Genomic DNA, 25,978 nt, shown 5'->3' with positions numbered 1-25,978 from the left:
GATATTTTCGCAATTTTTCAAAGCAACATATCCATAAAAGTGCGCTGGCTCTTTGCAAGTAATCAAATCAAATATTTTATGTTCGAAAGCAAGTCAAACAACAGTTATCCCACGGTCAAAGAGTATGTGTGCCAGCCAGACGTTTAATCCTTGCCAGTCACAGACAAAAGAGAATGAAAATATGATTTTTTTATTTCAATTATTGTTGAGTGTGCCATTTGACTGGTCGGTATTCATGTTTGTGTATATAAAGTTGGCACTTTTTCTACAGTGAATATGAAAAACTGGTATTGCTGCAGCTACAAGCACGTCTATCGCATTTATAGCTGGCCATTGTTGATGACAATATGAAAAATTGTGAATATAATATTCATTTCTTTCATTCATTGGTTGGCAGTATCGGTTTCATCAGTGATTAATGCTGTCATTAGATTTGCTAGACTGAAGCATGAGAGCCTTGAGTAGCCCAACTGCTATGAAGGAATGCCTAGACTCACTTTCAACAGTAATTTTTAGTTAGCTTGCCCACACATGAGTTTTTCAGCGCTAGTCAACTAGAAGCCTTACGCAGTCTTGAGTTACTACTGGATCGCGGTAAACCTTAAACCTCGAAAGCCTGATTATTGTCCAAAACGATTAAAGATCTAAACCGATGCCAGTCATGGAAGCCGTTTGCATAAAACGAGGTAGAAACAATGCACAACTGCTGCTTGTTGAGAGTTGCAGCTTTGCGAGTTCAGACCTTCAACAACTCAAATGTTACAATTTCAAGCAGTTAAACTTAAAATAAGCAAAAATTAGCCGTCTGAGAAGCTCTGTGTTGAGTTCAGTTCGCTTTGTCGATAGATGTGGTGTAACTATAGCAGTTGTTCTGGCTTAAAAAAGCCTTGCTGTTAGCTATACTGTTGTGTTAACCTGCTTACGAACCTGCTATAAAACCTAGCCTAAATTTTGAACCCAACTCACAGCTGCTACTCCCACGAGAATGCAAAAACACACATGCAAAAAGTAAGCGCTTAAAAACTGACCCACTTGTATGCTACTTCTGATTTCGGCAAATTCGCATTTTTTCCTCTTCTTCGTCACTATCGATCAACTTCAAGTTCATCAACTTAATCTACTTGTCAATTTTCTAGTGCTTTGCTTGCCAGTTTTTTCTAAACACGCCGCTTGTTGGGCAGCAACTCTTGCCAATAACTGATATTGCGGCAAGTAAAGAAAAAATACGAAGTACTAAGGCAACAAATCAGTTTTGCAAACACTACGAACAGTGAAAAACTAGCAAATCAAGCACTACTGTCAACACACAGTTTAACACTTGCCCTTGCGGCCAGCAAAGAAGAATAGTGAAAAAAAATGCATAAACACAGAAAAAAGCACATATCCATAACGCCTGCGGTCTTGCCAAACAAACTCCTACTTCCAAGTTTTGTGCAAACCAACATCACTTCCGTGCCAACATATCTCTCTATGTGGCGCATGTGGCATTAAAGCATCATCGTCATTCAATACTTTGCGCTTGAATGATGCCTTTCAATTGAATTCCGTGCCATTGCTAAATGGGTATTTTTTTTTATTTTTGTTTTTCAAATCAGCTTTTGAACAAAGCGTTGCCACAGTTATGTTGTAAAAAAGTTCCAAATAAAAAAATGCTGCCATTTGTCATTTGTGTGTTGATTTCCGCCTCATGTGCTATGGCCAGCGGTTTGCAGCCACTATTGTTTTGCTAAACGCTTCAACTTGCTCCACACTACCTGAGTGTGGCTGTTGCGCATGCTGTAACCGCGTGCGTTTATTGCTTGCCGTCAGTGGAGGCAAGTGTTTGCTCCTTTGGCCAGCCAAACGTTTATCGTTTGAGCTATATCTCGTTGTAAAGCGATTTTCAATTATTCAAGCGAGTGATTTCCTTTCGTCTGCATTTTATCTGTTTTTGTTTTTTTTTTTTTGTGGCTCGTTGCTCCATACAGCACCACGTGTTTTATTGCATTTGCTTTTTAATTTGAAGCGTCGGCGTTTTTTTTTCTTTTTATTTCTTCTATTCTTTCGACGTTGTGCCTTTATTTGTTGCGCCTCGGCACTGGAGTCTTTTGGCGTGCAGGAACTACATACTCCTACGTAAGTTCACTAACAGCTTAACAAGTGCAACATTGATGACATTTGCTGATTGACAGCTAGTAAAGAAAAAAATAACGTGCTTACTTAGTGAACAACAACAGTGTCTTTGTGTTTACTTACGGCTTTTTTGCGTTGCTTTTTGTACTTTTCGGCTTAACTGTAGAATTGTCATACGCTGAAAGGAAAATATTTTCGAATTATTTTTCTTTTATTTTTTCTTATAGCACTAAAACTCACAACAACATTATGAATATTTTGTCTCTTCAAAATGTCTTAAAGACAGACTTAAAGCTTTCAACTTGCAATTCACATTCTCTTGCTTTGGAAATGCTGATTTTGGAATTCGGTACATTTTGAAATTGTTTGCAGCACTTCGCTATTAAAATTGGCGTGTTAATATAGTCTTTATTAGGAAACTACGCTTTACAGTTCTCACTGAACTACTCATTGAACTATTGATTTGACTCTTCATTGAGCTAATCATTTCACTACTCATAGAATCACTCATTGCATGCCTTACTAAGCTACTCATTGAACTATTTGCTTTCCTCCTCACTGTACTTTTCATGGAGCTTCTACTCATCTAACTACTCTTTAAACCACTAATAATATGCCTTACGGAATTGCTTACTGTACTCCTCACTGAACTATTGATCTGAATTCTCACTGAGTTAATCATTTTACTCCTTAAAAAATCACTCATTGCATGCCTTACTAAGCTACTCATTAAACTACTTGCTTTACTCCTCAGTGTACTTTTCATGGAGCTCCTACTCCTGACTCCTCATTGAGTTAATCATTTTACTCCTCATAAAATCAGTCATTGCATGCCTTACTGAACTACTCATCGGGCTTTTGATTTGACTCCTAATTGAGCCTCTCCTTTCTCTTCTCATAGAACTACTCATTGCATGCCTCGCTGAACTACTCATTGAGCTTTTGATTTGACTGCTCCTTGAGCCACTCATTGCACTACTCATAGAACTACTCACTTCTGACCTGACTGAACTATTTATTGGACGCCTCTTCACTGAACCTAAAAACTACTCATAGAACTCTTCATAGATATCGTCATTATATCTCCCATTGAACTGCTTATTGTATGTGTCACTGAAGTACTAATTAAATTGTGGCTTTGGCTGATTAAGCCACTCATTACACTCCTGAAAGAACTACTCATAGAGTCATTCTTCCGACTACTCATCGAACTGCTCATTTTACTCCTCATTTACGTTCATCAATTCCAACGTACGAATTGTGCCTATTCAATTCAGAAAAGCGATCAATCACTCATAATTTCGTCAAGCTTCCAGCCTCTTATATCAGGTGGCCCTTATTCAATCGTTTATTCTTGTTTTTGCAATGCATTGTTTGCTTGTTGGCAACACATTTGTTTGCAAATTGCACTTGCGCCCCATGAAACCTACGCCAAAAACAAGCGACAAATCGCTATTTTACAACCTCAAACTTGGCGCGCTCATCAATGCCGTCAATAGATCGCTTTTGATGCTTTGATGTAGACTTCTACTGCTTTCTTTTTTTTACCGTTAAGCACAACCATTGGTCGCAACATGCCAACAAAGCGCCAGCAATGCGCGCTACAAACATTTTTGCTGCTGCACTTGCTGCGCTATGCAGGCAATTCAAATATTATTCGAGCACATCGACGACATGCAATTGCCGCCTGACTGCGCGTTCTTTCGATGATGATATTATTTGGAAAAATAACGGTTGCAGGTCGCAAACTGTGCGCTTACACCGCCAATTGGCCAGTTGAGTGGCTGACCTGTGGCGCATTGTTGCTCAATCGTGATAATACGCGTGCGAGTTTGAGCATCAGTTGGGTGGCGGCAAATGTTAAATAAAATAGCGCGAAATTTGCAGCACTTTTTTTCTCATACACATACAAATGCATGGTCTTTCATGTGCTTGCTATGGTACAATGTGTGGATTTGCTGCGTTAATTGGTCATTTAAAACGATTTGAGCATGAAGCATATTTATTTAAACCCAGCTTTGGCGGGTTGGAGTTTTGACAAAAAATAACAAGAGCGCATTCATGCGGAATGCAATTAATTTTAATGAATTGCAAATTAAATTTGATTTAAGTTAGAATTTTTGCAATTTTACAGCAAAAGTTTATATATACATATATATACAATCATTATCAGGCTTTGACAGTTCGTGACGGTCATGACGTAACGCTAACTTGTCGCTAATATAAATTTGACAGCTGAAGCCGTTACAATGCGTTACTATAATTTACTATACCCACTGCACGCCTCCAGCTAAAATAAGAAACAAATATAGGCTGTCTTCGTTTCGCCAAGCATTATCTAGTAGCGAATCGAACAAACCATGTCAGCCAGCTGAAACAGACTGACAGCACTTGCGGTGCTAAGTTCCACTCTTGTTTCAGAAATTCTTCTTTCCGCATGAAATTATAATATATAAACGCCGTGAGTAAGTCTTCCATAAGAAATTTATAGTTTAAGCTGTTAAGACAGCCTAAGGCGCTCAAAATATTTGCCTAACTTCAATAATTTATAAATACTACGAGTAAGGAAAAAGGAGTCGAATTTTTTGCTTTCAGGTTTTATGAAGCACGTATTTGAATGTAAATCATTTATTGTTTTTTTTTTTTAATTTAAAATTTTAATAATATTTAAAGGTGCTTGAAGTGTACTTTTTAGATTTTTTTTTTCAATTTATTAAAAATCCTAGACTGGCCTAACTCCATAATTGCAAGTTAGCCCGATGATTTTTCACAATTCACTTTTCTTACTGAATCAACGGCAAAAATATGTTAAGCCTATAAGTATTGCAAAAATTATTCCTGCGCATTTATTAGCTAGCTGGAGGCACATCTATCGCACCGGACTATCAATCGCAGGAAGCAGCAAATTGCCTTTTTATGATATTTAATTTGCATCAATATTTTAGAGGAGTGCAGATGAAAGAAAATAAATTATACCGAAAGTGGTGGGTTATTGACATTTTATGGCTTAATTCCAACACTAAATCTTAATGCACTACAGCGCGCGTCACCTATTGAACGGAACTATTTGCTGCGCACTGCCGCCAATGTTGGCAAACTTGATTTGACGCGGCAACCTATCAATAAATACAATAAATGCGCTGACCCACAGACCGGTGTGCGGCAACGGGCGCGCATTTGGCGCCTTAAACGCAGGCGGCACACATAAAAACGCGTTCAAGTCGGCTCGACGCCAGAGCGCGGCTTTATTGCCTGCGTGCGCCTTGTGGCGGCGCAGTGTTGCTATGGATAATGGACCAATAAATCCATGGGTCGTCAGCATTGGCAGCGCCTATCAATATGTCATATACTAGCGGTTGCTTGAACCTTTTGTTAAATTTACCTTAAGACTTTTTGTTTAGTTTTATTGCGCTGTGCGTTTTATGTCGACTAATGGCCTGTTTATGATCGCGCTAGTGCGTCGATTTCTTATGTACGCACGCTCGCGGTATAAATATTTAATTTCTCTTTGTTTTATCGATCTTGCAGATTCTGGTTTGCCACCGTATGGTGGACGCGAGGACTCCATGTCTGATGATCGCATTGCACACATACTCAATGAAGCATCAAGCATGATCAAGAATTCCACACCGGGCTCACTGCAACAGCAACTGAAAGAGGCCGAACAGCGACAGCTGCAACAGGAGCAACATCGGCGCTCGGCGCATGACGAGTCGCAGCACAGCAATGAGGATTCCAAGTCGCCGCATCCATTATGCACCTCGCCATTCTATAAGAGCAACAGCCAATTGAAGCAGGAGCAGGAGGCGGCTGCAGTGGCTGCTGCACAACAGCAGCAGCATCGCTTGCGTCAGGAGCAAGAGTTAACGCCCGACAAAATGGCGCGCATCTATCAGGAGTTTCTTATGCGTACGCCACGTGAAGCCGCCTTTCCCAGGTAAGCAATTGCAGCACAGTTCATTAATCTAATAACACTCCTTCTGTTGTAAGAGCAATGTTTAGCTAAACCAATTAATTTTTTTAGTCTTCTGCTTTCGCCTTTTTTCAGCGCTGCCGGTGGCATGCCCAGCGGTTGTGGTCTGCCCAACATGATGGCAGCCGATGAGAATTTACGCCTCACTTACGAGCGTGAAATGGCCAAATTGCAACAGCAACAACAGCAACAGACTGCTGCAGCTGCTGCCGCCGCTAGTAGCTTGCCGAACTTCCCCAACTTCTCCAACTTGATGGCATTACAGCAGCAAGTGTTGAATGGCGCACAGGACCTAACGCTGACAAAGGATCCCAAAGACGCTATAAAGATCAATGGACAGCGTGCCATCGAGCACTCTAGCAACTCTATGGATTCACAGTGCGGTAACAGCAACAGCAATACGGCCACCATGCCGGGTAGTAATAACATTGGCGGTGGCAATAACAATGCCAAAGACTTGCCGAACAGCGACAGCTTGGATCGCCATTCTAGCGCCGGTATGCCATTGCATACGCGCAAGCTCGAAAGCAGTGGCAGTAGCCATACACCGGTGCCGCCAACAACCAGCAGCGCGGCAGTTTCCATGCACGGCGTTAGCAACTCCACTGCACCCAGTCCATTGAGCAATTCGATTTTGCCGCCCGCGATGACAGCCAATGACGACTTCTCCGCCACTGCAAGCCCCTTGCAGCGCATGGCATCTATCACGAACTCGTTAATCACACAGCCACCCGTCCCACCACACCACACACCACCGCAGCGTCCCACCAAAGCCGTCTTGCCACCAATCACACAACAGCAATTCGATATGTTCAATAACCTCAATACCGAGGACATAGTACGACGCGTTAAAGAGGCCCTTTCACAGTACTCCATCTCGCAGCGTCTCTTTGGCGAATCAGTACTCGGTCTCTCGCAGGGCTCTGTCTCCGATTTACTGGCACGCCCCAAACCTTGGCATATGTTGACACAAAAGGGACGTGAACCCTTCATACGCATGAAAATGTTTCTTGAAGACGAAAATGCTGTACATAAATTAGTTGCCAGCCAATACAAGATTGCGCCAGAAAAGCTGATGCGTACCGGCAGTTATAGCGGCACACCACAGATACCGCAAGGACTGGCCAGTAAGATTGGCGCTTCGCTACCGATGCAAAAAATGATGAACGAATTGAAACTTCAGGAACCAACACAAGCCCAGCATATCATGCAACAAATGCAAGCCGCTGCCATGTCTGCCGCAATGCAACAACACCAGCAGCAAGCACAAAGCCAACAACAGCATGCTGCAGCTGCTGCCGTACAAGCAGCACAGGCCGCTGCCGCCGCACAAGCGGCACACCACCAAAGCATGTTGTTGACTTCACCCGGACTGCCACCACAGCATGCCATTAGTCTGCCACCTACCGGTGCCGCTGGCAGTGCTGCTGGTCCGGGCACACCTGGTAACGATAAGAAACCAATGATGATGCCAATACATTCACCGCATCAAGCGAACGCAATGCGCAGCATGCACCAACATATGTCGCCGACCGTTTACGAAATGGCGGCGCTTACTCAGGATCTTGATACACAAGTGATAACCACGAAAATCAAAGAAGCTCTACTCGCCAACAATATTGGCCAAAAGATCTTTGGCGAAGCTGTGCTTGGACTATCGCAAGGCTCCGTCTCAGAGTTACTCAGCAAACCAAAGCCATGGCACATGCTCTCCATTAAGGGGCGTGAACCGTTCATACGCATGCAATTGTGGCTATCCGATGCTAATAATGTTGAACGCCTGCAGGTGATTAAGAACGAAAGACGTGAGGCTAGCAAACGACGCCGTTCAACCGGGCCCAACCAACAGGATAACAGTTCAGATACATCCAGCAATGACACCAACGACTTTTACACCAGCTCGCCCGGTCCCGGCTCGGTGGGCTCTTCCGTTAGCGGCGCACCACCGAATAAAAAGCAACGTGTACTCTTTTCCGAAGAGCAAAAGCAAGCTTTGCGTTTAGCTTTCGAACTCGATCCATATCCAAATGTGGCCACTATCGAATTTCTTGCCAATGAGCTCGGTCTCGCTACGCGCACCATCACGAATTGGTTCCACAATCACCGCATGCGTCTTAAGCAACAGGTGCCACACAATCAGCCCGGTGCCGACAATCCAATACCCAGTCGCGAGAACACCAATTCAACGCCTTTCGATCCCGTCCAATTCCGCATTCTGCTACAGCAGCGTCTACTCGAACTGCACAAAGAACGCATGGGACTGAGTGGCGCACCAACGCTACCATACCCACCCTACTTCGCCGCTGCAGCGTTACTCGGACGCAGCTTAGCTGGCATGCCCGGCGCCGCTGCCGCCGCAGCCGCTGCAGCTGCCAGTGCTGGCGGCGAGCCCGACCTGCACGCGCTCAATCAAGCTTTTAAAGAACAAATGCGTGGACTTGATCTCTCGATGAGCTCTTTGAAACGTGAGCGCAGCGTCGACTATGACGACGAACTCGACGAGAGTCATCTCAGCGACAATGAGTCGCTAGACGGTGTTGATGGCGCTGCCGATGACAAATCCCTCAGCGGCGATTACAAAGACGGCGGCTCCAGCACGCCACGCAGCACGCCACTCTCCAACGCAGCCAGCTACTTACTGGGTGGACTGAATGCAAATATGCGCAGTTCACGACGCAAACCAGCTGCACCACAATGGGTCAATCCCGCCGGTCCAAGCCTAAGCACCGATACAAATGGCATTGCGGGCGCGACAATGGCAACAACAGCTGGCATGCCACAATCAACAGCCGCACAAGAACGCATCATCAATGGTGTTTGCGTTATGCAACCGTCCGATTTTAATCGCAGTGAAGCTGACGAAAACGCCGATGTCAATACGGAAGCGCACAAACATACCGAAGTAAGCGAGAACGACGTGGAGCAGCAGCGTTTCCTGGAACCAGAGGTGCGCATAAAACAGGAGCAAGAAGATTGTGACAGCGACACTGAGGCAACGCCGCTCTCAACAACGGCGCCAACAAGCGAAGAGAAGCTAAAAGTAATCAGCGAAGACAAGTTGCGCATGGTGCGCCTACAGCGGCACAGTCACGAAGACGAAGTCGCGGCGCTCGGCGTGCCGACAACGAACGCAACAGCGCCAACAACCACAAGCGTGTGGAATTATTAATACAACTTGTGCGCTTACGGCGGCGTTTTGTTTTAAAGCTAAACAAGCACGTGTGCCGCGCATGCGTAACTCGAAACTGTGCAATCTGTGGTGTAAAGCGCGTTCACACGCAGCAGAGCTTGAACGATTGGACGTAATTTCGTTTGTTCAAAGATTTTTGCTTAGAAAATGCGTTATTCATTTGCAAACTCAAAAGACAATGAAGCGTTATGTGGAAATAACGGCATTTAAATGCTGTTTTTTGGAATATTATTTGTGTAACTTTTGCCGTCAAAGACTGTAAGCAGATTTAGTAGTTGTTTTTCTGTTTATTATATTTTTCTTTTCTTTTTTGTTTGCTTAGTTTATAAACCCTATTCGCTTAACGCATTTTTAACACATACTTCTCTTCATACATACATACTTAGTTTAAAGTGTAAATAGTTAATAATATTATAGCATACCGTAGTAGTGAACGCCCTGCCACCGCAACTGTAAATAGTTAATAAAAAAGTATATATACATACATATATATATATATATAAAGCTATATAATAAAGATTAAATCAAGCATTGAAATTTAGCAAAAATTATATACAATTATAAAGAGATTACAAATGTAAAGGAAGCTTTCTGGAAAGCATCTTTTTGATCTCAACGGTAAAATCAAAGTAAATTAAAACAAAAAGAAATGGGAAGAAACCTTGCACGCGAAAAATAGCGCTAAGTAACATGAAAAGCCTGCGACATTATTATTATTTAACATTTAGGCTGAGTAATGTTCAATAAAAATTAAAAAAAAAATAAATAAAACAACAAAATAGATATTTGTTGAACGCCACAAAAGTATTTGTATTAAGCGAACGGCGGAGTATAGCAAACCAAAAATGGCATTACAGTGTAGCATCTAGCATAAGAAAAACTAAGAGAAATAACGCTAAATATATAATATATGATATATATATGGTACATATAGACATACATATAAATAAAATAGCATAAAAGTAGAAAATAACAAATGGTATTTGGCCAAGTAAAGCAGGTACAGGCATACATACATATACAAATACTAAACATTTATTAATTAAATAATCTGTGCGGCATTAAAAGGCATTCGAGTTAAACAAAAAAAAAAACAATAAATAAATTATGTGAAAAAAAATTAAATCAAATTAAATAAATGATGCGTAGCAGATAAAAAACACGTAACAATAACAAAAATAATAATATTAATTGAAATAGCGTAAGTAGTTGTGAGGAATTAGGCTTAAGGCATGAAATACGTAATTGAGTAGAAACTTTGCACACTTTCAAAGAATTAGGCAGACAATTAACAAAGAAAGTTAAAATAAAAAAAATAAAAAATAATTAAAAATAAATAATTAAAAAAAAGCAATTGATACGTTAAAAAAAATAATAAAAAATATTAAAAAATATAAATGAATAATTAAAAAATTAAAAAATAATAAGAAAAAATTAATAAAAACACTAAAAAATTTAATGAAAACAAATTAAAAATTATTATTAATAAATGAAAAATAATAATAAAATAATGACTGAAAATTAAAAAATAATAATATGCGAACAATGAACGGAGAAAATTGAAATACAAAATAAATAATAATAAATATTAAAAAAATAATAATAAAAAAATTAATTTAAAACATTAAAAGATATAATTAAAACAAATTAAAATAATAATAATTAAGAAAATAAAAAATAATAATAAATGATAAATAAAATTTTAGTAGTAATAAACATAAAAATTATAAATTAAATATTAGTAATAATAACAAATCAATGTTAAAAAATGCATAAAAATAAAAATATAATAAATATGTAAAACTAATTATAAAAACCATTAAAGTAAAAATAAACCAAATTTTGTAATTTAAAAATCAATTATTAATATAAATAACACGAAGTAAAAAATTGATAATATAACTTAGAGTAAAACAATGAAAAAATAATAAATTATATTTAATAAAAAATAAACATATAACATAAAAAATTAAAAGTAATAACAATGCATAAAACATATTAAAGAAATAATCAAAATAAAAAATAAATATGAATAAATAATATAAAATAAAGATATTAATAAATTAAAAATAAAGAAAATAATAATTAAAAATAATAATCTAGTAATATTAAAATCATTAAAAAATTAAATAATTAAAATAAATATAAAAATAATTAAAATAAAATTAAAAAATTCAATATTAATGATAAAAAACTATAAATAAATAAATAGTACGTAAAAAAAGTATTAAAAATTTTATAAAAAAAAAATTTAAAGAAATATAATAACACTTTTTTATTAAACAAAAAAAAATAAATATCAAAAAATTTAACAAGAAATTTAAGTATAATAAAACAATAAAAGAAATAGTAAAAACATAATATACAAAAAAATAAATAATATAAAAAATCCAACATAAAAAAATGCCATGATGAATTAGGAACATTTATTCTAACAACATACACTTGCATATGTATATATGTATGTAATTGACACTTTCTGCAAGCGATTTCCAGATTTCTTTACACTGCACAATGCAATCTTTGCAAAAAAAATTTGGAAAGAAGTAAATCGTGAAATGCGCATACTTGCCACTGTTTTTTAATTAAATAATATATTTTTCTTAAATAATAAAAACAATTAAAAAAATTTATAAAAAAATTCTTATTTATAAAAAATTTGTATTTTTTTATTAAAAAAAAATATTTATAATAATTCGTTTTTTTATTATATTTTCCAACATTATTGCAATTAAAAATTATTAAACAATTTCAGTTAAAAGTTTTTGCAACAAAATATTTAATTTTGAAATATTTCTTTTGAATAAAACTATTTTTATTACGATTTTTTTTTTAATAAAAAATTAACTACTTCGCAAAATTTTGTTAATTATTAAATTAAAAAGCGGATTTAAAAAGTATTATTATTAAATAAACTGTTTTTCAACATAAATGATTTAAAAAAATTATTTAAAAAATTTAATAAAATATTTGCAGAAGAAATAATTAAAAAAAAAAGTAAAAAAAAATTAAAAAAATTAATTAATTTGATAAATATGTTTTTCTAATTAAAACCTACAACTCAGCGAAAATATTAAATTAAAAAAACCTAAACACTTTTAAAAAAATAATTTTTTTCCATAAAATTCATTATTAAAAAATATTTATTTAAAAGCATTATTATAAAAAAATAACTATTTGCCAAAACAAAAATTAAATAACACTACAAAATTATAAAAAAGTATTAATTTTTTATTAAAAAGTTGCAATTTCCAATATTATTTAAAAATATAATTTTTTATAAATGATTGCTATTTTATAAAAAAAAAATAATTTTTCTAATTAATTATTAAAAAAATTAGAATAGTTCAATACAATTCTTAAAAAAAAAATTAAAATAAAAAACATTATTAAAAATAATAATTAAAAATCATATTTATAAAAAATTATTTTTCCAAAATTATAAACATTTAAAAAGAAATTATTTAATTTCAATTTTAGGTAAATAAATTTTGTGAAATAATTGTTTTGAGTTATTAATATAATTTTTTTAATAATTAATTGGAAATATTTAAATATATATTATAAATGTTAAAAAAAAATAATTTTTATTTTCGCAAAAAAACTTGTTTTAATTTCAATTTTGGTACAATAGATTTTTTTTAAATAAATTATAATTTAAAATAAATAAATCACTTGAAAATAAATTATTGAAAAAACATTAATTGTTTAAAACGTATAAAGTAGCTCAAAACATAAAAATTAATTATAAAAAAAGCAAATACTTAAATTTCTTAATTTTATTATGTTTGTTTTTTAAATAACAAATTTATAATTTAAAAATTAATAATCTAAAAACAAATATTTAATTTTTTTAATTTTTGTATGTTTGTTACTTTTATTTTTTCCATATTTACTGTCTCTTTACTTTACTATAACATTTCATATTTCTTTTTTTTTAATTAACTCAAGGTAGAACAATTAATTATAATAAAAAAATACTAATATTTAAAGTACTCAATTTTTAATTATTAAAATTAAAGCATGTATAGTTCTCAAATTTTAAATATTTTTCCAATATATTTTTTAATTTTTTTTCAAATTTTTTTTTTTGTTTCTATTTTTGTTTTTATTTTTTCAGTTTTTTTTTCATTTTTTCCTTTTTTTTTTGTTTTTTTTTTATTTTATTTTTCTTTTTTCTTTCTGAAACCACACAAACAAACTGTAACTAAAAAGCATATCGTCGGTACACGAAATTAAAGGCAAATCAAACGAAAAAAATTCTTCGAAAAAATTTTAATTAGTTGTAAAAAATTTATTCAAAGATTGCTTTAATACAAATCAATAATTTTTGCTAGTATTACTACGTAAAAATTAAAATAAACACTTAAAATTAAATTAAAGTTACATTTTTTTCACAATAATATGATAATAATACAAATAAACGAATTGAAAAAAGCGAGAAAATACAATAATAATATACAAAAGGCAACAATGCACTGTAAATATATTAATAAATGATTAATAGTTGAAAATTCAAGACACATAAGCTAGATATTAGTTTATAGTTTCTTGTTTGTAAGCATAAGTAACTGAAATAAATATATATATAATTATAAATAAACAAAATAAATCTTAAGTATATCAAATACATACAATTACGAGTAAACAAATAAAACTCTTAAAAACAAAAAAAAAAAAAACAAATGCAACCGTTAAGTTTTCCCATTCATTTTATAACCGGTTACTTCTCAATAGTGAAAAAATGTATGCTGGCAATGCCTAGCTAATATTATTAAATAATTTGCTTTAATCTAGATTAAAAATAAATTTAATATTTAATTGTTTATGCAAATAGTACACATACATATATAAAAATAGTTTCTTTAAATATTGTTTATAATTTCAATTTATATACTTTAAGCGACTTCTTAGTAATACATTGCGTAATTTGTGAAAGTATATAATATGTGCATATACATATATATATATATATAAAATAAATACACATAAATAGGGTGTTAAGTGATATTGCACTTTTAGTGATTAATAGTAATTATTGTATTGTAATTTGTAGTGTTTTAGTGCTTAGTTTATAAGTGAAAATAAAACAAAATGTTTTTAAAATCTTCCTCCTACATTTTAAATTATTATTATTACTATTATCATTATGATTATTATTACATACATACATATATAAATAAAATGCAAAATATTATATAAACCAAAATTAAAATTCGAACTTTTTATTTCCGCCCACAGTCCGTTTCACAACAAACAATCAGCTTTGCTTTACACCCCCACAAAAGCGCAGTAAATGCTATTTGCGCTAGGAATGCCTGCTTTTGTTGCTGTTTTCTGTTGTCCCTCCCCTACAATATGTTATGCAATTGTTACAAAATTGTTAAAAAAAAGATTACCTAACCTTAAATGAACAGAGTTGTAAAATGTACGTGACATTACAGGCACACAAGCATACATATACATAACTTCACAAAAAACGCGTGTGTAGAGACAGTGTTATGCTGGTTTGATTCTGACAGCGCCAACGGTATATTCTCTATAAGAGAGAATGCAAAACAAGTAAAGCAGAAAATTTTTTAGCAAAAATGTGGTTATACGCGCTAACTGTCAAAGTTTACAAATTAATTTCTGTTAAATAAAAAAGAACAGCCTGACAGTTTAAGAATAGAAACTACAAACAAAAGCTAAGATAACTATACTTTTGAGCGATAATATGAGACTCTCGCTCTTTCAGCTTTTAACTGTCAATGTTTACTAATTTGTAACTGTTAAGGGGGTATTCTACTATAGAAATTAAATTTTGGGCAGTTTTTTGAATTTTATTTAAAAAAACCAAAAATATTTTTACCATCCACTTTTTTTATGGTGTTTTTATTGATATCTTAAGAATACAGAAAAAAAAAAAATTTCAAAAAATATTAAAAATTAAAATAATTAGAGGGGGGAGAGACAGGTGTAAAAAAATGGCGCATCCTGGTGGCATTGATCCTGACTCTCCTGGTGGTCTGAAAAAAAAATCAAAAGAAATTCTTAATCAGTAAGGATGCTGTTATAGTCCCTACCTCAGAGAACACGAAAATTTTTTTTTTGAAAAATGGCGACTACCTGCAAATAAAAATAATTTTTTACGCTTTTTTTTAATTGCTGAATTTTTTTTAAATATTGAAAACAAAGGATTAAGGATTATATAAAGATATGGGATAAAGGATTATATAAAAAAGTTCACACAAAATTTCAAGTAAATCGGTTGTATAGAACTTGAGATAATGCCGATACCGTAACCAAATATGGCACTCGTGCTCTCAAACTGTTAGAATTTACTCTTTTTTTTCGGTTACATCAAAAGTTTGTTTTGTAGTTATTTTCTAGATAGTCAGAGGTGTTGTGGAATCCAAGACAGACTCGAATAGTTATCGGAATTGCTAACCAATTCTGATTTTCAATGGTGTTATATAGGGGATATTGGAGCAAGCAAATAACTGCGGCAATATTGCAATCCTGATGTTTTTTTGCAGATACTCAGCTGATACTTAAACATATATTTTGCAGATATTTTGCGCAGCGTGCAGGTGCATTGAAGAAGTGAAGTTTAAGAAGTCTTAAAAATTAATTTTTTAAACAATTTAACAGATAACTTGGTGGACAGTGAGAGTAGTTTGCGGTATCTAAAAGCAATATTAAAAACACCAAAAATATACAAAATATAAGCAAAAAGTAAATATGAAAAAATAAAAATAATTTTAAAAAATTAAAAAAAAAAATAATTTTAAAAAATTAAAAAAAAAATAATTTTAAAAAATTAAAAAAAAAATAATTTTAAAAAATTAAAAAAAAAAATAAAAAAAAAAAAAAACAATTAAAAAAAAATAATAAAAAAAAAACTCAGTTTGCTTCTTAAATACAAAAAAGCAAGGAAACAAAATTTTTTGCGTAAAAAAAAGTGGCTTATGACCGCAATTTTAAAGAAGAAAGCAATAGTGAAATCGCAAAACTTCTTTAAAACAATTCGATTTTATCCTCCGGATATATATTTATCACATTTTCGGATGTCTCGTGAAACACAATTACGTATAATGATAATAATTAGTTATAAACAAAAATAAAGAGCGATTTCGCGTGCCTCATTTCTTTCATCATAAATTTTGTTGATGCTGATTTTGTTACTATGACACCTACTACTTTTTTGATCGATTTCAATTCTGTTTCCGGCAACTAACAGATTCCACAACACTCCTGAGTAAATAGTTTAACATAAATGTTATATTCCATGTTAAAGTTTTGACGTTTTCTTTCTATTTATGTCACACTAAACTCTTACCTCACAGCAACAGCCGTATAGACACATTGACAGTTGTTTTTAAAAAGTGACAGTTATTTTACACACAGACCTCTATTGCTTTTATGTTTTAACAGTGAAAGCTGTTTTGACATTGGGAGAGCCGTTTCAACACAAGAACTGTTTTAGCAGACTGCAGTAGTGACAACCGCTTTGACAAATAAATTTGAATGATAGTTGCTTTGAGAGATTGACAACTTTGTTTACACAGTTTGCTTTGTGAAACTATAAAAATATACATTTAAAATAAATGAACTAAGTATATTATTTTATTTTGATTGCCATTACAGACATATGTCTCTATATATGCACAAAAAATTGTCCAAAAAGCGTATGTATAACTTACCGTTAAATTTGTATATAATAATCAACTTGAGAGGAACTTTATTCTCGCTTGTTTAGGCATACTTAAATATAAGTATTATTACAATAAATGATAAATATTTATTCATGTATATACTTACATATACAAACACAGCTGTAATGAAAATCAAATGAAGAAATATAATATTTATTTTCCACTTTTTTATATCAGCCTCTGCTCGACACCGGCCTTAAGATAATGATTGAGATGATAAATCTAACCTCTAAAAAATTGTATTTTTAAAACCAAAAAACTTAACTAAAAATAAAAATACAACAAGGCATCTAAAAACAATGTTAAAACCCAAAAATATACAAAATAACAGCAACAAAGAAATATAAAAATAAAAATAAAATAAAAATAATTAAAAAAATAAAAATAATTAAAAAAATAAAAATAATAGAAAAAAATTAAATTGAAAAATATAAAAATAATTTAAAAAAATAAAAATAATTAAAAATAATTAAAAAAATAAAAATTAAAAAAATAAAAATAATAGAAAAAATATAAATTGAAAAATATAAAAATAATTAAAAAAAAAAATAATTAAAAAAATAAAAATAATTTAAAATAATTAAAATAATTAAAAAAAAATAAAAATAAAAATAAAAATAATAGAAAAAAATTGAATTGAAAAATATGAAAATAATTAAAAAAATAAAAGTAATTAAAAAAATATAAAAATAAAAATAATAAAAAAACATTAAACAATTTAAAAAAAATGTAAAAACAAATAAAAATAATTAAAAAATAAAAAATAAAAAAATAAAAATAATTAAAAAAATAAAAATAATAGAAAAAAATTAAATTGAAAAATATAAAAATAATTTATAAAAATAAAAATAATTAAAAATAATTAAAAAAATAAAAATAAAAATAATAGAAAAAAAAATTAAGTAAAAAATTTAAATAATTTGAAAAATATAAAAATAATAAAAAACATTAAACAATTTAAAAAAAATGTAAAAACAAATAAAAATAATTAAAAAACTTAAAATAATTAAAAAATATAAATAATTAAAAAATATAAATAATTAAAAAAAATTAAAATAATTAAAAAAAATTAAAATAATTAAAAAAATAAAAATAAAAATCATAAAAAAATAAAAATAAAAAATTTAAATAATTAAAAAAAAATAATAATTAAAAATAAAATAAAATAATTAAAACAAAAATAAAAGCAAAAGTAATTAAAATAATATAGAGAGTATAACTTACATTTACAAAATTGAGCATAAATAAATTATTCAAAATAATATTTAAAAAATAAATACTTTTTTTATTATTTTACATTGTACCTAGTATATAAAAATACTAACAACAATTCTGGTCTAAATAATTGCTAAAACTATAAAATTATATCTTCTGCATTGCGTCATCACATCAATGATATGTACATACATACATATGTGCCGGTATGTATGGTATGTGCAAGTCACAAAAAAAACTCTCCTTTAAGGAACCGCTTTCGCATGGTCCTTTATATTCTTCATCTTAAGACTTGTATGTCGTTATCTGCGTCCAGGTGCCGATTTTTTACCGTAGAACGTTTTCTATGTAGCTTTATGTTCTTCCAGTTTTCCACGTTTTGAAGCATTACAGTTACAATGTTGTCCACAATTAGGTGGCCGACCACAGTGTCCAGGCTATTTCGCACTGTTTGTCAGCGTATGCGTTGGAAAAACCTGTGTTCTGCGTCGTCCTCGATTGCGTCGTTGTATAGACATGACGCCTCTTCGGGTTTTCTTATTTCATGTAGTATTTGTATAGTGCTTAAATCCACCTCGCCATCTTTCCTGCAGAACCAACCATCGGTTCATATTTTGATTAGCCCGGCCGTCCGTCTACCATGACGTCATTGCCTCCAACGAGTTTGCCATCCTTCCAAGATATGATATCTTTATTTCCTCTACTGTGGTAGTGGCATTTATTCCTTGTTCTTTCAACGTCCAGGTATAAATGCTTGCAAGCCGGTAGGCGTGCTTCAGCTTATTGCCGTTACAGCTTTGTCGGAAACTGTGCGGAATGCCGATACCACCTTCAGAGCAGATGTGCGCTACTATTTTGTCTAGGGCTTTACATCGGTTGTTTTTCCTCAAGCAGTCAGCCCATAAATCTGATCCGTAAAGCAAGACATTCGGAGCTTCCATTCATGCTATGTCGGTCTTCCGATGTTCGCTATCAGCGTGCAAAATTGGTAAGTTATTTTAGACGTCTTACATTAAGGTAATTGACAACCTTTTGAGTTCTTGTTGTCTGTATCTGTTGTTGTTGTAGTCGAAATATGCTTCTTTGTTTAACTTCCTGCGCACAAATTCAGTATCTCGCACTGTGATTATCGCAGCGATGTCGTCTGTGTAGCCGACTAGGTATGTATCGTCGGGTATTTCCAAGCTGAATATGCCTTCTAGCTGACGTTCCAGCGATCTGGGCAAAAGATTGATCCCAGCGAAGCTCCTGTCGTGACCTTTAAGTGTTCTAGTCTTTCATATTTATATATAGCAACATCCCTTCTTCCAAATAGCTCTTCACTATTAGGCTGAGATATATGGGTATTTAGAAATTTTCTTTTAATTCCTCGACCAAAGATTCCTTTTGAACGCTGTTGAAAGCATTCCGCACATTCCGTAGAAAAACTTGTCTGAGTTTGTTGCATTTTCTGTGCGCTTCTTCCACACTACTCATGACATTCTCATTGCCTCCAAAGTTGATCGGGAAGGTCTGAAAACCGTATTGTCTATGTGATAAACCTCTGTATTAGTAGTTGCCCCTTCTTTTCCGTTGTTTTTCAGGAGTTTTTCTGGAAGCTTTCCAGCATGCATAAGGCCAGTATGCCGATGGGTTGTCGCTTTCCTCTTTAATTAATTAAAACCTAGTTGTTGTCTTTTCCCAAATTTCTGAGAATAAACTGGCTTTGAGTAGGTATTAAAACAACTCTAGTAGTACGTTTGGGCGGTTTTTCGTCTGTTGTGCCTTTAGTATCTCTGTTGGCTACATTTCTTGGATGGTAAAGAGCGGTATTCCTTGGGGCGGTTCAGTCTGTGTAGTTTCATCGGTTCTTGTTTTCATGTGTAGAAAATACACAATAAAAATTTTATCCATTTTTAAGTGCATTCCATTTGGGCGTGGTGCCCTGCCACTTATCTTTTTCATATAGACCCTTGTAGGGTCGGTCGGTTCATAGATTCATGTTTATGTCGTTTCGAAACTCTTCTCATGTTTTGCTCTTTTCGATGGCGTGCTTGAGTTCTTTTCTTTGCAGCATGAAAATCGCTCATTTCTGTTAATGCGTTTCCTCTGCATCTGTTTCTTGTGTATACTCGCTTTAAGTGAAGACACTTTCTTCTTCGCTGCGCAAGAAGTGGGGATCTTAAAAAATTGCCATGGTCATAATTTCAATCTTGCCAGCAATCTGAAACCAAAACATATATATGTACATATATTAATCTGGAATAATGTTTCAATGTCTGGTTCTAACGGCAAAAGTTGGAAAACACGTGTTCACGAAAAGAGGGACTCCCTGAAGAAAATCAATTCTTACGACCTTATTTTACTGTTTAGAATTAATGTAATTTTGGAGATATGAACAGATCCAGGCAAAGAAATAAGATTTAGAGAGTTTGGAGAGTTGTTTTTGGGGAAAACGATCCAGTAGTATCTGAGAAATCGTGGATATCGTTTTAAAAAAAAACATCTTCGAAAAAAACTCGTTTAAAGCTTGGTAATGCTTTTAATTGATCCCGGCTCAGTTCGGATGCCGGGTCAGCAAATACCTACATACATATGTATGTATGGTATGTATATCTACGAAAATACTGTTTGAATTTAAAAAAATTCCTGTTGTCAGACATATTATTGAGTAGATAAACTTTCAAAATATAAAAAATCGACATATTGTAGACTAGATACTCCTTAAATATTGTATAAATATATACATAATAAAATTAACAAAAAAAAGAAAAATATAAATACAAAATATATATTTAAACACAAGAAATTGAGAACAGAAAAAAAAAATAAACCATAAATCAAAATAATCAATTAATTAAAATACAAAAGATATAAATACAAAGAAAAATTGTGATATAAAAATTACTAAATAAAATAGAATTTAAAGATAAATTAAATTAAATAAATAATTTAATTAAAATAAAAATAAATACAATAGAAACGTAATTTTAATTTTAAAAAATTTTTATACCATTAAATTAAAAAACTAGCACTAAAAACTAATGAAAATCATAGATCATATTAAAAACTAAATAAAATAAAAAAATTAAATAAATTAAAAATAAAAATAACTTAAATAAGAAATAAATATAAATAAAATTTCAAACAATTTTTTTAAGATAAAACCAAAAAAAAACAAAAATAAAAAAACAAAAATAAAAAAAATTAAAAAAAATATATTAAAAAAATTAAAAAAAATAAATACTTAAAATTAAAATGAAAAAAGGAATTATTATGCAGGATTATAAATGCAGAATTTAAAAGAAAATTAAAATAAACAAATTAAAAAAATAAAATTAAAAAACTAAAGTGAAAATATAAAATTAAAACAAGAAAAATTAAGGCAAAAATAAAATAAAAGAATTAAAAAAAAATAGAATAAAGAATCTAAACCAAAAAAATTAAATAATTAGGGGGGAAATAAATTAAATAAAAAAATTAATTAAATAAAAAAAAACAATTAAATAAAAATAAAACAAATTAAATAAAAAAAATAAAAGCTAGTGTCTAGATAGTAACTTGTGCATTTGTAAATATTTTACAACAAATAAAGCTCATAAAATCAAATGTTTTCAAAAATATATGTTTAGAAAAATTTATAAATGAAACTATTCATTTGATTATTGTAAAATAGCGAATATGCGACAAATAAACTTAATATCGTTTAGAATGTATGTACATATGTACTGTGCATAATATAACTTTAATAAATTAAATAATTAAGTTTAAGTTTTTAAAATATACTATAAAACCGAAACTTGTATTTACAAGCGTTAATTTGGAAATAAAAGAAAGTGAGATGAAAGCGTAAATCAAATGGTAAACATACAAAATAGTTAAGCATGTGTAAGTTGCAAATAAACACATTGTCAAATATTATTTAACCATAGTAATAAAGCAGAAAAATAACAAAGATATAGATATATGTATAAAATAATATATAAATATTAACTGGAATCAAAAATATTGCAAATAAAAATGAAAAAAAAAATTTATTGTTTTACTTTAAATTCGTTTTACGTACATAAATTCGTTACATTTCGCCAGAGGACGTATAACAGAGAACGTATATTATAGATCGTATATAATATACGTTCTCTGGAATCCCGTACGTATTACCGTACCAAGTGCAGGGTGGTCAGATTGAGAAAATATTTTAAAATATACTAAAAAAAAATAATACTTTATGTATCATTAACAAAAATTTGAAAATTACTTGTAGATTAATGCAGTTTACGCATTCTCTATGTAATGCGACTAACAGTTAATATAAAACTTAGAAGCTCCGCTTCAGTTAATTGTGAATTTCATGGTAGTAGTGCAGGTGTGTGTAAACATAGCGCTTAGCATGGCATGAAAAATGACGTAGCATATTGCTTGCTTGTGCAAACGTCATATTAGTCAATCAAAATGTCGTTCCACGAGCAAGCTGTCAGTTTATTGTTGTTTGGCTGGCGATAAAAAGCATTTACTTCAATTGTTTGTGAATTTTTTTAATAATTTATTCATAAGCCAAATCGTAGCTAAATAAACGAAGTGCAAGTGTATCAAAGTGTTAAATTCATAATATATTTGTTAATTTGAATACCATAAAATTGTTTTATATTGTTTAATATACGCTACTAGAAAAAGTTGCTAGTACAGCTGGCGCACAATTTATAATTGACACTGAAATATGTAAAGAGAGATATTCCTATCTTATAACTTCCTATCGCAGATTAACCGAATTTTAAAATACCGGAAAGCAAAAGTTATATACTTATTCAAAATGGATTTTCGACATACAGAAGTTCTTAAATTGCTCAGTATATATAGACAATATGAGTGTCTATGGAATTGCTTCAGTCCAGATTATAAGCAACCAGATATGAAGAAAAGTGCTTGGATAGAGCTGTCCATGCATTTCGGGAAGGAAGTTGATGAATTAAAGAAAAAGATGAAACATTTACGCAATTGTTACTCTGCAGAAAGGAAAAAGGTAGAGGCCAGTAAAAATAAACATGGTATCCCAACATACGAACCACGCTTATATTATTACCAGCAGATGGATTTTTTAGCTCCTGTTGTATCTTTACGGAAATTCTCTGAACAGGAAAATGTATGTTTTATATACACATACAATATTATTATTTATAATGGAATAACTTAATATGTTTATTAATTTTACAGAACGACGACCCTTTAGGCGAATCTAAGGGCAGTTCACCGAAACATGATTTAACTCTCAGCGATAGAAAGGTACATATTTAAACGTAATAAGCTTGCATTTTGTTTTTATAAATACAACTTATAAATTTAAATTTTAGAGGCAACGTATGGATTCTAGTGACACTGAGAGTGATCGTGCGTCATCTCATGCAGAGTTAAGAACAGCAGTAAGACTATTATTACACATTGTAAAAACTTAAATTGGCATCAGTCTAATTTCTTTTCGTACATTTACAGAAAATACCTCTCGATTCAGATGATTCTCTTAGTATGATCCAAATTGAGTCAAAGCCTATCGTAAGATTCATTTAGATGATACTATTGAATATAATATACATTTAAATATGTCTCGTTATATCGATTTCAGAAAAGACGTCTACTTGTCAATGATGTGTTAAAAGAGCAGACCCAAAAGGTTACAAAAAGCCAGACAAGGTCATGCAAGGAGGATACATTTTGTGCTATGCTTTGTAGCGAACTTAAATTGCTAAAATCCGAAGAGACCTATGACAATGTGACATCCGAAATTTTTACTGCAGTGAAAAACGCAAAGATTGCTGAACGTCAAAGGAATTATCAATCCGATAATGAAAGCAAAAGTTTTAACAGAAACTAAAGCATTACGAGGAAAGTGTAGAATTAAAATAAAAAATGATATTACAAAGCAAAATATTCGGCTACGCGGTTTTCTTGTTTGTTAAGAATTGTGATATTATTTATATCAGAGTTGAACTGACTTTCACAACGCATTTGGTGCGCAAGTACTGTAGATAATTTGAATCTATTATGCTTAAACCTTTGCACACCACTCGATTTCGGACGTTGGCTTTCAGCTACTCCGTGCCACTTTACAGTAGAAACAAACATTTACAATCCCTCGCATAACTTATTTTTAATTTAGGACTAAGTAATATAAATGATATTGATCTGATATGAATTGGTTAATATTGAGGAATGTTAATTTGTTAAAAAAAATTAATTTTTTATTGTTTATAATTTTACACAATATGATACACTTCCAATATGCATTGCGGGCTGGTTGGTGCATGTTTGACAATAAAACTTTGTTTGTCGTCTGCCATCATATGTTTTCCTGTCAGAACATACTATACAGTCTCGTTTTCTTCGGCCGATATATGGAATATGTAATTTATTACCTTATCTATTGTCCACAAAAGATATAGGTGGGCGCGTTATCGACATACGAAAATCGCGCTTGAATTGGTTTACTAGTGTCTTGACAAACTTGTGTGTCATGTACGTCATCTTAGGATATTTTGAAGCGATTTCTTATGCTATTTCACTTACTTCAACGTAAACATACGTTTACTTCAGGTAAACATGTAAGACTCAAAAAAAGTTCGGAAATAACTCAATTCACCGTAATCACTAATAAACTTGATTGTTGCCTGAGAGAGGACGGGGATGTTCGAGTCATGGATAAATTGATACGAAACTCTTTGATTCGAGAGAGCGCTGTCAAAGTCCACATTTTTTATAACATTTGCCAATGATGCCACTATGGAAGAAATGTGTTAGGGAATTTTTAGTAAATGTTTTGGGAGTTTGTAATTTCCACACCACCGCTGAGGTATACAAAAGGCGCGTTACCGAAGTTAGTTTTGGGTGCACGGTTCCCCTATAGGCCTATATCTCCCATATAGGTACAAAATAAAATCACAATATTTATTAGTATTTACTATACTTTCTACTAGTATTACATTTATTTGTACTTATAATTTATAATTATAGTAATATTTACAACTACTACGCTACTCCAAACAACATATTAGGGGTATTCTCTTGCTCTTGCAAAACCCGGTGCACGGTGCAAGCATTGCAAATTTACAACGGCACAACAACAAACACACGCAGAAAAATATTTGCAAGGGCTGTGAAATATGTCAGACCAAAACCCGTGTATATTAGCGTGCAATGTCACGCAAAAATAAAATTGCAACCCTGTTGTAGTTGCCATTTTACATAAAGTCATATTTTGACGTTAAATTGTTGAGGAAGGTAAGTTTTAAATAGATTTTATAAATTTTATTTAAATTACAAAGATTTGTTACAGTCTTTTTTTGTTAAAAATGTATGCAGAAAGTGCGCCAATTCACAATAGCCATGCACAATAGTCATTTACAATAAATTGACTGAATCAGTCGCTCACATATCACTAGATTCTGCAATGGGTGCTCTCGTGTTCTTGTATATTTCGGTGTAGTATTTTTGCAATCTGCAATCTTGCAATAGCAAGAGAATACCCCTATTAAATTGGATCTATTAAATATTACAACACTATTTACTAAATTACATTATATTTCGCAAGTATGATATATTTTTTATTATGCAATAAATTGCATCTAAAACAAGATCAAAATAGGCACAATTTTTGAAAAAATATTTCTAAATTTCACTAAATAACTATATTTTTCTACTAATTAAAATTATTTACGAACCTGGATCCATCCTTCTCCTTGTTGGGGAAATTGAAAAACCGTCGCGCTCCTACGCAACCAGCCACACACTTATTTTTAGTTCTCGGCATTTTCCTATAATACG

At 32.0% G+C, this 25,978-nt stretch overlaps 2 protein-coding genes across 8 annotated transcripts in view; both read left to right on the top strand.

The window, feature by feature from the left end:
- Window positions 1-10,380, top strand: part of LOC105228617 (homeobox protein cut) — a 206,428-nt gene extending 196,048 nt beyond the window's left edge. For all 7 annotated transcript variants that reach the window (XM_019991152.3, XM_019991149.3, XM_029551242.2 and 4 more), the window contains exons 7-8: window positions 5,641-6,049; window positions 6,137-10,380. In XM_019991152.3, coding sequence (XP_019846711.2) covers window positions 5,641-6,049; window positions 6,137-9,254 — 3,527 coding nt within the window. In that variant the 3' untranslated portion in view covers window positions 9,255-10,380. The remainder of the gene's footprint in view (window positions 1-5,640; window positions 6,050-6,136) is intronic.
- A 12,248-nt stretch (window positions 10,381-22,628) lies between these two features.
- On the top strand, window positions 22,629-24,088 carry LOC105228616 (uncharacterized). Its single transcript, XM_011208505.4, has 5 exons — window positions 22,629-23,306; window positions 23,378-23,446; window positions 23,515-23,583; window positions 23,654-23,713; window positions 23,784-24,088. Exons 1-5 carry the CDS (start codon window positions 22,977-22,979, stop codon window positions 24,030-24,032), a joined length of 777 nt encoding a protein of 258 aa, XP_011206807.2. The 5' UTR covers window positions 22,629-22,976; the 3' UTR covers window positions 24,033-24,088.
- The last annotated feature ends 1,890 nt before the right edge of the window (window positions 24,089-25,978 follow it).

The sequence above is a fragment of the Bactrocera dorsalis genome, chromosome 4, assembly GCF_023373825.1.
Source record: "Bactrocera dorsalis isolate Fly_Bdor chromosome 4, ASM2337382v1, whole genome shotgun sequence".
Taxonomy (NCBI): Eukaryota; Metazoa; Arthropoda; class Insecta; order Diptera; family Tephritidae; genus Bactrocera; species Bactrocera dorsalis.
This window is presented reverse-complemented; position numbering and strand designations above follow the sequence as displayed.